Here is a 13314-nt window from a genome sequence, read left to right on the forward strand (position 1 = left end):
CCTAGCCCATCATAACCCAGAGTTTTGACCCTACTTTTCATAGTGGCCTCAGTGTTCTTAGCTGAATTATGTATTCTACACTTCTGACAACCTTCACCAACTTTACCTACTTCAAAATTTTACCATCCAGCTTGCAACGTTGTGCATGAAAAATGTGGTAAAAGGGTGAGAATAAACAAATGCATTTGGCTCAGGGGAATGAGATGAGAGCTTTGGGTTTGTACTTGAAATGTGCATGGTTAAGTACTCATTAGAGAAGATTATTACAGACACCCACAAGGCCAAAATGGCAATTCCTGCTCACTGTGGCTGTGGAAGGAATGTAATGGATGAGGGAATTAGTGTCAGGTTTATTCACATTTCTCTTTTAAGTCCTCTGATGTGCATTTGCAGGGGCTTCCTCCTTTTTCTTCTGACATTTCCAAGGCTGATTTATTTGTTACCCATCCACACCGTAATCAATCCTTTCTAGCTTGCTGCTGCTGCGCATATAAAGAAAACCAACCAGGAGTGAATCACTTGTTGCTTATCAGCATTTTGGATTCTGCTGGATAATCCTTAACTCAGACACAGAGCTCCACAGAGCGGCGTCTGCTCCGCAGCTCCATGGAGGAGCCTGGCTCCGGCTCAATCCCTTGTGCGCAGGGGCACGCAGAGCTGCCCAACTGCTGAGCCCCCATCTCACCAGCATCTCTCTGTGCCCGCAGCCCCTCAGCCCTCTTGCTCTCCAGCAGCTTTCCAGCCACGCTCCCATAACCCTTCGCGCAGGAGTTTGGTGGAGTTGCTATGACGACCCTCCTGATGCCACCCGCAGCACCCAGCCAGCACTGAGCGCAGGTTGGTGTCTGCGGGGCGGCTTTTGGAGAGAGGGGCGGCAGGAGGGTGCTTTGCAAATCAAGTGTGTGGACTTGCCCCATCATCTGCTCCCATTGCTGCTCTGGCACCCTGGACTTGCTGGGGAGAAGCAAGAAAGGGTGCCCTGAGCATCCTGCTTGGAGGCACCACTGCAAGAGCGAGGAGGCATCCTGGCTGCTCTGGAAGATGCTGGCAAAAGCCCCCCAGCACAGGGCAGCACTGTGAGGCAGTGAACTCACCGGGGGTGTCCTCGGGGTTGGTCAATGGTCAGGCAGAGCAGATGTGGGGGTTACACAACAGGATGCAGCCCAGTGGCAGGCAGGGCGCAGCCGGGCACAGAGAGCAGCCCCTTCTCTGCAGCCAGTTGAATTTTCCACCTTGCTCTTCGTTAAGTTAATACACTTGGCTGAAAGAAAGCATAATTTTAGGTAAAATGCATTGCTCTGAAGTCTTGTGAAGAGTCAGGGGGGAAACTGGGCTTCCCATGGGGCTGTGCAAAGTAAAGCTGCATTTTACCAAAGACTTGACAAAGCTCTAAGGTGAGAGCATAGACCAGTGTCTGGAGACTTTGGGACTCTCTAAGATCCTCATCCCGAAGTGCAGTGGTGGTGGCAGAGACGCATGGGAGCAGCAGCCTCTAGCCGTCACCACCGAGAGCTGCAGCCACTGTTGGGAGGCTGCAGCCAGAGCAGCTCTTCACCTCTTGCTGCCAGGCTTGTAATGGGCGGCTGAAAACGTGCAGGGCAGCAAATGCCAGCTATGTTAACACTTGGGCAAACCTGGGAAAGGAATTCAGCAAATAAAGGTGGCTGTGTTAGCTCAGGTGCTCCGTGCAGGCTGTGCCTCGGAGGGCATAGTGAGCAGACAGCCGGGTGCTGGGGCTGCCCATACAGCTGGGAATCCTCCCTGGGGTTTTAAAATACTAATGAGCTAAGGAAGTTGTCAGTTGTGGTAATGGGATGGTGACGCTCCCATCTGGCAGGGGTCGTGAGGAGACCTCCCTTCATGGCCTTGAGCTGCTTCAAGGTCACGGCCGGTGTCAGGGTGGGTGCACACAGCTGTGGCTCGGCTCTTCTGCTCCTCCAGCAAGGGGAGGACAGACATCAGCTGGCAACGTGCAGCTCTGTGTCCTGCAAACCCTTAAGCTGTGGCAAATACTGACAAGAGCTCCCCTCTACGGGGCCTGTGGCACCTGAAGACAAGGGAGAAACTTAGCAGCTGTGGTGTATCCTGTGTTTGCATTGCAGAAAAAACATCCTCTGCAGTGGGCTGTGACCATCGTACCGAGGGATAGATCCTGACAGACTGTCCCCAAGCCAAGACACTCCCAGGTGAGTGGCATGGCCAGGGGACTCCAGCTGTCAACTCCTCCACCGCCCTTAGAGGCAACCCCATCTCCAGAACATCTGCTTCAAGAGTTGGCAGTGGGCTGGTCTTCACCTTCCCCTCTCTCCTTGAGGTCCGTGGAGGTGGCACCCAAATTGGGCACCTGGGAACCTGCTTCCAGCGCCTCTCCTCCCACCATAACCTGCCAGGAACCCTTCCGCCCCGCCCCCCCGATCTGAGCTCACAATGCAGTTCCCCGGGCAGGTGCCCCAGCCCTGCCTGTGCTCCCCTGGCCCTGCCTGCACCCCCTGCCTGCACCCCCTCGGCGCTGCCTGCGCCCACGCCCCCCGCAGCCCCGCAGCAAGGAGCCCAGTGGAACAAAATCTACACAACACAGCTGCGTTTGGGGAGGAAGGCTCATCATGGACACAGGGGCACACTCTTTTAGCAATGACAACTCTCCAAAAAGCTGTTGAATGACTATTTCCCACAGGTGAGGAATGAACACTAACTATATTTTCTTAGTTATAAGTCTAGCTTTTATTCCTTAGAAATCACCTTCCTTTGCCCTCTCCTCCCAAGCTCCGTGCTTTCCCCCACACTGTGCTCCCCAGCGCCCGCAGCACAGCAGGATCTGGAGCTCTGCTCTGCTAGCAAGGAAGAAACACAGCAAAACCACTAGATAGTGGCTCAGTCCAGCGGATCAGGACAGAAGGGGGAGCCCAGGAGACAAAATTGGAGAGCATCCCACACTGCCAGACTCCAGTCAAGCTCTGGATGCTGACCGCATTCATAGAAACTTGCTTTTTGTTTCTACAGGCACCTTTTGGCATTTATTTAGGGTTTATAGGAGACCACTCTCACCTCCGAGTGCGTGCTGGCATTCCCTCTGCACTGAACAGCAAGTTGTCCCACCAGCAATGCCCAGGAATCACCACTGTGCCACACTCCTCTCTATATTGATGGGCCCAAACAACTTAATTCTCCCTCATCTTCCCACACGCTGATTCTTTCCCTTCAGATCTCTGACACCTCCTTGCTGTGCCCATCACCCCCTGCCTGGTCTTCATGCTTAAAAACCTACTTCACTTTGGAAACCACCCCCTTGGCAGCCTCCTTGGCTTACAAGTGCTTGTCCTGCCCTGGGCAAGTCTGCAGCCTCCTGGTAGACAGCTAGAACCGTTGTGGTTTCTACTCCTTTTAAAAAGACACCTGCAGGACTGATATTTTTAGCAGTCAGGGAGTCTGAGCTACATTACTGAGCAATGTATGAAATGCCGGAGCTCCTGGTGGACCCCAGGGACACGGACCAACTCTCTGACCTGCTCTGTCTTGTAAACGCTTTCCAATTACCTGAAATGTTTCCTAACATACAAATAATTTTCTAATTTGCTTAAATGATTGCTACTGCCTTGTGCAGAGCTGGCAGTGGAGTGGCCATGGGAAGGAGCCTGGCAAGGTTTTGGCTTTTCCTGTGCTCCCCAAGACCTCTGACAAGCACGGAGCCTGATGCCCACCACAGACCCTACTGGCTGAGACTTATGTAACATCTCCTAAGACACCAGGCATTGCTGCGAGCCTATTTTCAGACAGTGCTGGTTTGTACTTCAGCGTTTTTATGTCTCTATTTCACCCCTCCAAAGCCAGGCATCAGTTACTGACTCAGATGTATATTAAAACATAGCTCACAAATAAACAGTTCTGCCCATACCTGCCTTAGTAATTTCTCTCTAATTCATTGCTGACAGTCATTTGTTTTCCTCTCCAGCCAGGAACAACATGCCCATTGTAAAATACCCCAGGGCTACCGAGCCTCTCTGGCATGAATGGGACAGGAAAGCACAGAAATGTGGATTAAGACACACAGTCTATGCTGTAAATGGGGATCAGTACACTGGAGAATGGCTGCACAACTTGAAACACGGTAAGGGAGACCATTTTGAGAAAAGTACCAACTTAGACATCTTTACAAAAGTTTCTAGGGACAGGGAGCAGTCAGCAGTTATACACGCTCTGGGAAGACCATTTATTCATGCATTAATATATTTATGTGTGTCGTTGATGTATTACATACAAAAATGTGCTCAAACATTTCTAATAGGTAACTTGAGAAACTTTTGCATGCACTCAGGGGCAATTGCCTGAAATATCTAGATTATAGATGTTTAACAGCCCTCTGCAAACACAGCGAACCGCAGCCAGATCCACACACTGGGATGGGCACTGGCTGCACAGTCCCTAAGTTCTCTTGGCTTCAGGAATATTCATTTATTCTCGAGTTGCAGTGGGTGCTAGAGGAGACAGAGCAGGGGAAGGAGACCCAGACTGAGTCCTGAGCAGCAGGAGCAGAACGGGCTTGTTTACAAGCAGTAAACTGAGGTTTGGAAAGATTTAAGTGCGTTCAGCAAAGGCCACACAGGAAGCTCCTGATCATGATTAACAATGCATCCTACTCAGGAGCTAAACTGAATCCCAGACATAAACCTGCCTCGGTGCAGTCAGTGCTGCCTTGCCTGCGATGGAGCTGCAGGAAAGCAGAGCCATAAACCCTTTTCCTAACAACCATGATGGCCTTTTGTTTGTTAAACAGGTAAAGGCACCCAAGTATGGAAACGCACTGGAGCTATTTATAGCGGTGACTGGAAGTTTGGGAAACGGGATGGTTATGGCTCATACAGCATTCCTGACCCTGTAACCAAGGAACACAAGAAGGTGTACGCAGGATGGTGGAAAAATGACAAAAGAAGCGTAAGTGAGATTTCCTGTGCCTGCTGGTGGCAAGGTAGCATTTCCCAAAACTGACCCTGAAGGGATTTTGGGAAATGAATATTTGGGGAACAAAAAAACCCAAAAAGAGCAGAAACTCTTGCTCAAAAGCCCTCTCTCCCTTCCCTCCCCAACCTCCCTGCTCTTGGTGTTACTCACCTCTCCACGTCTGATGCTGCAGGAATGGTGAGAGGAACCTGTGCTATAAGCACTGCGGGGAAATGTTTCTTCATCTGGGAGTTTTGCAGCATATTAGACAAATACCACGAGTTCTTTTGGAAATTAAGCCTGTCACATAAATCACGCTTTTTTCTATAGTAAACATAATGAGGTAAAGATGACTGCCATCTCCTGTGCAAAATCCTTGTAGGAGCATTTTTTGATCTGCCACTGGAAACCTCGCATCCGCCCTTGTGTCTGCTCTCAAATTAAATTAATAGCCTCTTACACTGCTAATTGGCGTGTGGATCTATGGCTCCAGCCTTTTGGAGGGAGCTTCCCGTCCTGTTCTTTGAGGATATACTTTGGATGATTGAGCTTTCGTGAAAGATTTATAACAACATCCAAAGATCATTAACATTATTTTCTTTTACAAAAGCCTCCTTTCCATATGCAGTTTAAGCCTCCTCCTCCATGCAGTTTAACAAATTTAATGCTCAAAAAAATCAGTTATTTCCAGAACTGATTTTAATTTTTGTTCAGAGATAAATTAAGACTTTATTCCTGTGGGAAAACTTATTATTAATATGTAAGTATTTCTTACTGGTATCGCTCCCTGGTATAGGGGATACCTCTGGACTTCTTTTAATAGCAAACAAACATGTAAGACAAATACCTCCTGGGGTCCCTGGTCTGCACTCTCTCAGAGGTCTTGATTCAGAAGTTTGCCAGCCAAACCTGCCAGTGGCATCGAGCCTGGGGAAAGAAAGCAGAGAACGGAGACGGTTCCACATCAGAGCAAGGGCAAGGGAAGGAGTTGCCCAGCCTGGGCCGTAGGAACCATCACCAGGGTTGAAAGGCATGAAATCCCTGCACTGAAAGACAGGTCTTGCTTTCATGCTTATGCTGCCTACCCCCAGGCAGCTTTATATTCTAGTGAAACCTGCTTTTAGCTAAATATTAGCAGCAGTTGTGCCAATAATAATGCACTGAGATACACACCTGAGGTTTTCTTGTGCGAATACAAACATTTGCAAAAAAAATCCCATACTGCCACCTCTTGTTTCCTTCAACATAAGAACAGCCACAAAGCTGGGATGCCAGCTGCCTTGTGGAAGAGTGCTGGAGCAAGAAAGTTACATCCCAGAACTGAACACTGACCCCTGTCCATACAGAGGCCCCTAACCACATCTCTGTGTTGTCCTCCAGGGCTATGGGGTGACATTTTACTCCAGTGGAGAGCGCTACGAGGGTGAGTGGAGCAATGGGCTGCGGAGTGGCTGGGGACGGATGTACTACCGGAATGGCTCCATCTACGAGGGACAGTGGCTGTCAGACCAGCCCAACGGGCAGGGGATGCTGCAGCTGGGTAAGTACCTGCCACCTTCACCCAAGGCATCTGCAGGTCCCCTTCAAGGTATTTGGCATCGTGCTGCTCTTTGGCTGCCTCTGCCATCCAGATTTCTGGGTGCTACGTTGCATCTCTCGCTACAGCCTTGTGTTAGTGTTGCAGCTGCTCTGAGTCGTCCTCAATCCCCTCCTGGTTTAGGGCTGGAGGCAGCACAGGCTGTGCAAGGGCCGGCATTGTGCTGCTCAAGCCCACAAAGCTTATTTTTGCTGTGATTTACATTTAAATGACTGGAACGATTAGGGTTAGAGATAATAAACTGTTGGGTCAAAGAAGAGCACATCTCTCCTCTCAAGGCAGGCACTTTGCCAGACATACTTTCTAGCTGCTGCATACCAAAGAGGAGTCCAGTTTCCAGCACAGGAAAAAAGTTTTCTTTTTGGGTTCACTCTGTCCCCTCTGTTACTTCCGACACTGGCTCGCATTGAGTGAACGCAGGGTTTTAATTAGTACATGATCCCTCCCCAGAAATAACACCAAGCACATCACAGATCGGGAATGCTGGGGACAATCTCATCATATAAATATAAATTTGGAGGGGTTTTCCGCCTTATTTTGCTTACAATTTAACACATTTTTCCCCAGTTCCGTCCTTTGCAGTACAAGGCTCTGCATTCCAGGAACATTGGAAGAAATATTATCTCTGTATTATTATTCATCTATTCTAGCTTTTTGCTTGAAAGTGATGGCAAGGCTAGTAATTAGCCAAGCAAAGCAGCTGGGAGGAACGCGCGTGACCTTCACTGCACATCACAGGCATAACTGTGGTCTCTCTGCTGAATGCGAAGTCCCTTTGGTCCGATGGCTCATCCAGATGGAACCAGCACCCACTTGCAGGGGTAATTCCTTCCACTGATCTGCTTCACTCCTGTCAAAGTCACCCCCGGGTATTATCAACTGAGGAGCCCTCGGGGCTGAGCCACGGCTGATGCGCTGTTTCAGAGCCCAGTTGCCTTCAGCGTAGCCTGCAACGGATTGTGAGCTGGATTCCTTTTGGTTAAAATTAGCCAGAGCAATTATTTCATACCCACAAGCTTAATGTATTTAGCTCAGCTGCTGGAAGCATGCCCACGTGCCGGCAGCTTTGCGAGGGTGAAAGAAAAGGAGTTCTTCAGTGGAGGTCACGATGAGCTGCAGCTCAAGATTAAATTGCTTGTAGTGGCAGCGTGCCCAGCAAGGGTGAGCTTGGCTGGGAGCACCGCGAGCGTTTGCTGCCTCTGCTGCAGGCCTTTAAACCAGAGCATTGCATGTCTGCAGAGGAGATCTTGTCTGTGAGCAACACAACCTACGAGATATCCTGGAGGAGAGGGGACGGGAGCAGCCAGGTGCCACGGTGCAGCCATGGTGTTCGATGCAAGCTGAAGATCACCAGAACCACAGCTCTAAACTGTAAACCAGACCCTGCCTGAAGACCCAGCAGTCACACTTTGTACAAGCATGTTTTGTTTTTCTGCTTCCCTTATGGCATCCTGGCAGTCCCCAGCTACCTCTGTGACACCGTGCTGGGTGTCCTGGTATTTCAGCCACCTCTTGCCACAAAGAACGGCAGAGTTCAGCTGAGACCCAAAGGTATTTCCACTAAGTAATAAAACTCCATGGGTTTTTTGCTCAGAAACACTCTATCTGGGAAAATGGGACAGCAGAGGACTCTCCTAGTGAGAGGAAGGTGGCCTGGTATATATCCCATCCTCATCAGTATGGTTATGATGCCCCTTCCCAACCAGCATTGCTGGGCGAGGCTGCTCTGTTCCCCTTGCAGCTCTGCTTTCCTTGCTGATGATGGATGGATGGAATCTCAAAGAGCAACACAGAGACCAAAAAACCTCTCTCAACTTGCAGAAAAATGCCACGAGATGCAGCACAGCTGCAAAAACAGTCTGTGACCGATTGCCTGAACTGTTCTGACACTCACAGCCATTCTTGCTCTATAATTCATTGAGGAAAAACATAGCTACAAGTATTACTTGAAATCAAGAATATTTTGACTGGACAATGATCAGACAGTACTGCTGTTCCTCAGCCAGACAAGCAAACCTCTTCAAGCCAGAGATCTTGCGTGATTTGTTGCAGTAACAAAATTTGTGTCCTGTAATTTCTTATGCTGTGAAGAGCAACTCAGCTACTGGTCTTACCCTGTGCTCACTTGCTCCACGTATTAGCAAAAAAATTACCATCACCAGGAGAACAAAGCAGGTAAATGCACACCAAGTGGGCAAGCAGGGGCATCTTCCAAAGCCTCGTCTCCCTCTGCGGCACAGCAAACAGGGCACTGGGAAAGCAGAACCACACTGTGTGACAGTGCCCTTGAAATTACTAAGCAGAGCCAAACAGATCACATCCTTTCTCCTTTTCTGACAGTTCACTGTGTTGATTGATTTTGTTTGTAGCCGCTTAATGAAATGGTGCAAATCTCACGGTCTGTTCATGTATTTAATTGTAGCAAATGAAAATCGGTACGAAGGAGGCTGGAAAGATGGAAAGAAGCATGGCCCAGGGAAATTCTTCTACTTGGAAAAGGGACAATTGTTTGAAGGTATTTGGTCAGCAGATACACCACAATGTGGAATTCTGATTGACTTCGGCAGAGATGAAGCTCCTGCCCCTACTCCGTATCCAATACCAAAGGTAATTGCTTGGAAATTTTGGTTTTGCTAGTGATGTTTGCATCCATCAGCACTTGGGCCAGCTCACCAGGTAGCATTTCCCTCTCCAAGCGATAACTTGCACGGGGTTCCCAGTTCACAGGGTGTTTACTCAGGGATTTTTGGCCAGCAGTGCCCTAAATAGCCCCAGAGGGAATAACGGCCCGTCCAGTCACCACTGGAGCCTCCTAATCACCTACATCTGCAAAAATGCAGTTCTCGTGCACCAAAACTGCTTCGAGACCTGAAGCAGCACAAAGGAAACAGGGACAATAGAGACAGGGACAATAGTGGGATTTGCGTCAAACCCAGAGGATTTCACCAAGCCAAGCTGCTCAAGCTGACAAGACCTTAGTGCAGCCTGAGCCACTGCAGCACTCACGTTGGCTGTTCCCTTCACCCAGGCACCTCGAGGCAGGGGTTCATCCATGCCCAGCAGCCCTGGGGGTGCGTGTAGCTTCCCACCTTGCCCCAAGGTGAGCAGATGGGTGTCTCGAGAGCCAGCATCCTCCGCTCTTCTTTTCTGTTAAGACTGACACAGGCTGTGGAGGGAGAGCCAGTCCCCATCCTCCTCCCAAAGACCTGGCGAGATGCACAGTGGGGCACGTGGACACGCTGCGTCCCTGCACATCACTTCGGTGCAGGAGCTGGAGGAGGGGAGAGCCTGTCCCTTGCTCCATGCCTTCAGACAATAGGAAACAGGGATCAGTAGGGAACAGATGTGGCTCCAAGAGACCCAGTGGGCCAAAAAAGGGTCTCGTCCTGAATCCCCACGGTCTGACTGATGCCCACGTGAAATACAAGGGCATCACATTTCCAAGGAACCATTACTACAGGGTACAGGTGAGAAAGCTCCTTTTTGCTTAAATGGGTAATGACAGCATTTGCTTTACTTCAGTAACACAAGGAACAAAGTGTCCCTGTGGCAGGTGAAGCTGCCTGCCTTTTTCCTCTCCTCCAGCGACAAAGTCACTGCAAACACCTCCAGAAGCTCACAGCTCTTACATCTTTGCTTCCCTTAATTTCTTAAACCCGGCTTCTATTGTGAGGACTCTTTGCACACAAGTGTTTTGGGCAAGCCAGTTAATCCTGTAATTACTAGGCACACCCACAGTAGTGCAGAATAATAAACATCAAATACTCATGAGGGGAAAACAATCTTGATTTTGCAAAAAGAGTGAAAGGAGCAGCACTTCTGTATCTAAAAATATTTACCTTACAAGGTTTGTCAGGGGTCACCAGAGAGCTTCCTCCTCAACAAACCAGCCCAGCAGCCCTGGGATGAATTGCCACTTGCCTGTGGCAGGATGTTCAAGCCTGACTGTTTATCTAAGTCCCTGAAGACCAAGTTATGACCCAGTTTTCTTCTGCTCTGTGAGTAAGAAGAAACGCTCACCTTTCACTGCTGTTATTACGCTTTCCATCAGGAGAGATTTATTGATCTCAGAATATGAAGGAAGTAGCAGATAAAAGGAGGAACATTGACTTCAGATTTTCATAAAACTTTTGTCAAATCGCGGTTGCAAGTAGCTGTTAAAGAAAAGTAGACTTGGGGTGAGCGTTAGAAACTGCCCTGACCAGAGATGGACTAAATAGTCAGTTTTCACCTGGCAAGAAGCTAACAGTGAGGATCCGAGCTTCTGCTTGGGAAAAGCATCACTATGCATCTTCGTCAGCAGGTGAAAGAACCAAAGAGTGGGGATGTGCGGGACAGGAAAACGCTGAAAACTAGAGTGTGATTGTCCCAAGCTTTGCAGGAATCCAGGACGCAGGTGATGGGGCTGCATTAAGGCAGAATTCAAACATAATTTTTATGTTCAGATTATGAGGAAAGATACAACAGGTTGGACTTGAGATATTTGCTGGTATAGTTATTGAAGCCAAGGCTGCGTGAAGTGTAACAAACTAAATGAGAAGAGGAGTTGATGTCTTCTGCCTGGGAGAACATGACACACACGAGTCCCCCAGGAAACATCAGGCCAGGGCTCTGGCACTTCCCTCTCAAGAATCTGCATCCAGTCACATGCAGGCTATGTAACTCCAGACCCCTGCTTTCACGTGAGCTTTGTTGCTCACTTGGGTGACTGCAATTCCTCGCCTCCTAAAACTACAGACGAGACCCAACAGGCTACAAATGAAAGGCAGTTTTGTCTAAGAATGTGTTTTGTTAAAGGAGACTCAATCCATGCCATGCAGAGCTATTTCAAGGAGATGGAGTGATGTTCTACATGCTGATAAAATTAGGAAAGCGTAGCCATGTTTCAAACCCAGTAATTGGGAGGCTGCTATAGAAACTGAAGTCCTGATACACAGAAGATGCTCTATTAATGCTCAAGTAATTGATACCCATAAAACCTTAAGCTTCTTCAATGACACTGCCAAACTGATTTGTATTCTTCCCATTTAGATCGAACTGGCTGATCCAGATGGTGTTTTAGCAGAGGCCCAGGCGACGTTTGATGACAGCCACAATTAATAACCGGATGCTGAAGGAAAAAGAGATGCAAGGCAAGAGCATGATCCTGGGTTATTTATTTGAGTCTCACACCCACGCTGTGTATTGTGTCCTGGTCTGCCTCACTTTTCCCTCAAGGTTGCCCATGCACGCTTCACTCTACAGGTGGCCTTGCTCAGCAGCACCCTCCCACCTCCTTATTTTGGTAAAGAAAGGGAAAAAAGAAGGAAAGGGGAAAATGCACAAGTAACAAAATGCTGGGAGCCAGGCACAGGGACTCTTCACCTGGCTCCTTTGGTTTACTCCTCCTGTAACTGCACTCCTGGTGGTTTCTGGGTCTTTGACATTGCCCGAGAGAAGCAGGATTCCTATTCTAGGCTGTAAAAGGGAAGTCCTAGACAACTACAGTCAAAGAATTGTCCTACCTGCCCCCCCCAGCCCTGCCACCTCAGCCCCATACACACCCGTGAACCAGGATAGGTTTTCAACATGAACACGCCACGTTCAATTTAATATTTTTATTTCTATGTTACTTGTTCTTTCTGTGCGTTTTCCATAACGTGGTGCTGGTTCTCCTCTCTAATTCCTGGGAATGCAGAGCACCAGATCTCAGCCCAGCTCTGCTCCCTGGCCAGCCCCCACGCTCCACGGCACCGTGCCAGCTGCTCCATTCCCACTCAATGCAAGGATGAAAGAGCTGTGGCACATCTGACCTGGGAGGTGCTGAGCATCACCCACAAGACTAAAATAAGGTGGAAAACAAACTAGAAGAGTAGGTCATAACCTCACCTGATTAATACTGTGCTTCCTAGTATCACTGCGTGTTTACAGCTCCTTTGGTCCCTTGGTGTTTTCTAGACTGAAAGACAACCTGCTTTTCCATTTAAGCAATCAGAAAAAGCATTAGGGTGGTGCAAAAATAATTGCTGTTTCAAATTTAAAGCAGTATATCTCATCTTAGGATAAAATTTATTAATCAAAATAAGAACCATTACAATCTACGCATATTTGCCAACTAGGAACAAGTTTATTCCAGAATTCTGGACTCCTGGAACTGATGAAATCTTTGAAGGTGTTTTGAGCTGCTGCTTGGTTGAGGAAAACATTCCCTTGCAGCAAGTTGTCGAGATGCTTGAAAATCATCATAACTGTAGGGAGACAGCTCTGGGGAGGGAGCTGGGTGAGCCCGAGTTTAGTAGCCCGGTTTGTGCAGCTTCTGCAGAGTCATCTGAGAGCCATGAGGTTGGGCAGTGTCACAGAGAACTGGTCCGTTGCAACCCACACGTCACAGTCCTTTGTGCATTCTGTTGTCTTCCTGGCAATCCTTGACTGAGCTGATGGTTTTGTCAGGATTTAAAAAGTTGCAGAGAGTGATTCCACCTGCTGACCACCGAACACTGACTATGATTACCCTTTGATGCAGCTTCCTTTGAGGCACACCAAGAGAAGTGTCTTGGTGCTTCACTTTGGACCAGGTCATTCGGTCCAGCACACCATCGGTTGCCATATAGAACCTATTTCTCATCACGTCACAATGACATCAAGGAATGGATCATTTTTGTTGTGCAGAAGAAACGCAGAGAAGACTTAGTAAGAGCAATTTCTTTTACTTTTATTCAGCTTGTGTGGCACCTGTGTCGAGCTCTTCTGATTTTCCAGTTTGGTGCAAATATTGAACAACCGTTGAATGGCCAACGTTGAGT

The 13314-nt window shown here is 48.6% G+C and overlaps 1 protein-coding gene across 1 annotated transcript; it reads left to right on the top strand.

Annotated features, from left to right (window-relative positions):
- The first annotated feature begins 3960 nt into the window (after window positions 1-3960).
- MORN3 (MORN repeat containing 3) lies at window positions 3961-11883 on the top strand. Its single transcript, XM_069871043.1, has 5 exons — window positions 3961-4105; window positions 4772-4929; window positions 6316-6475; window positions 8955-9139; window positions 11564-11883. Exons 1-5 carry the CDS (start codon window positions 3961-3963, stop codon window positions 11630-11632), a joined length of 717 nt encoding a protein of 238 aa, XP_069727144.1. The 3' UTR covers window positions 11633-11883.
- Window positions 11884-13314: the final 1431 nt, after the last annotated feature.

The sequence above is a fragment of the Phaenicophaeus curvirostris genome, chromosome 17, assembly GCF_032191515.1.
Source record: "Phaenicophaeus curvirostris isolate KB17595 chromosome 17, BPBGC_Pcur_1.0, whole genome shotgun sequence".
Lineage (NCBI taxonomy): Eukaryota > Metazoa > Chordata > Aves > Cuculiformes > Cuculidae > Phaenicophaeus > Phaenicophaeus curvirostris.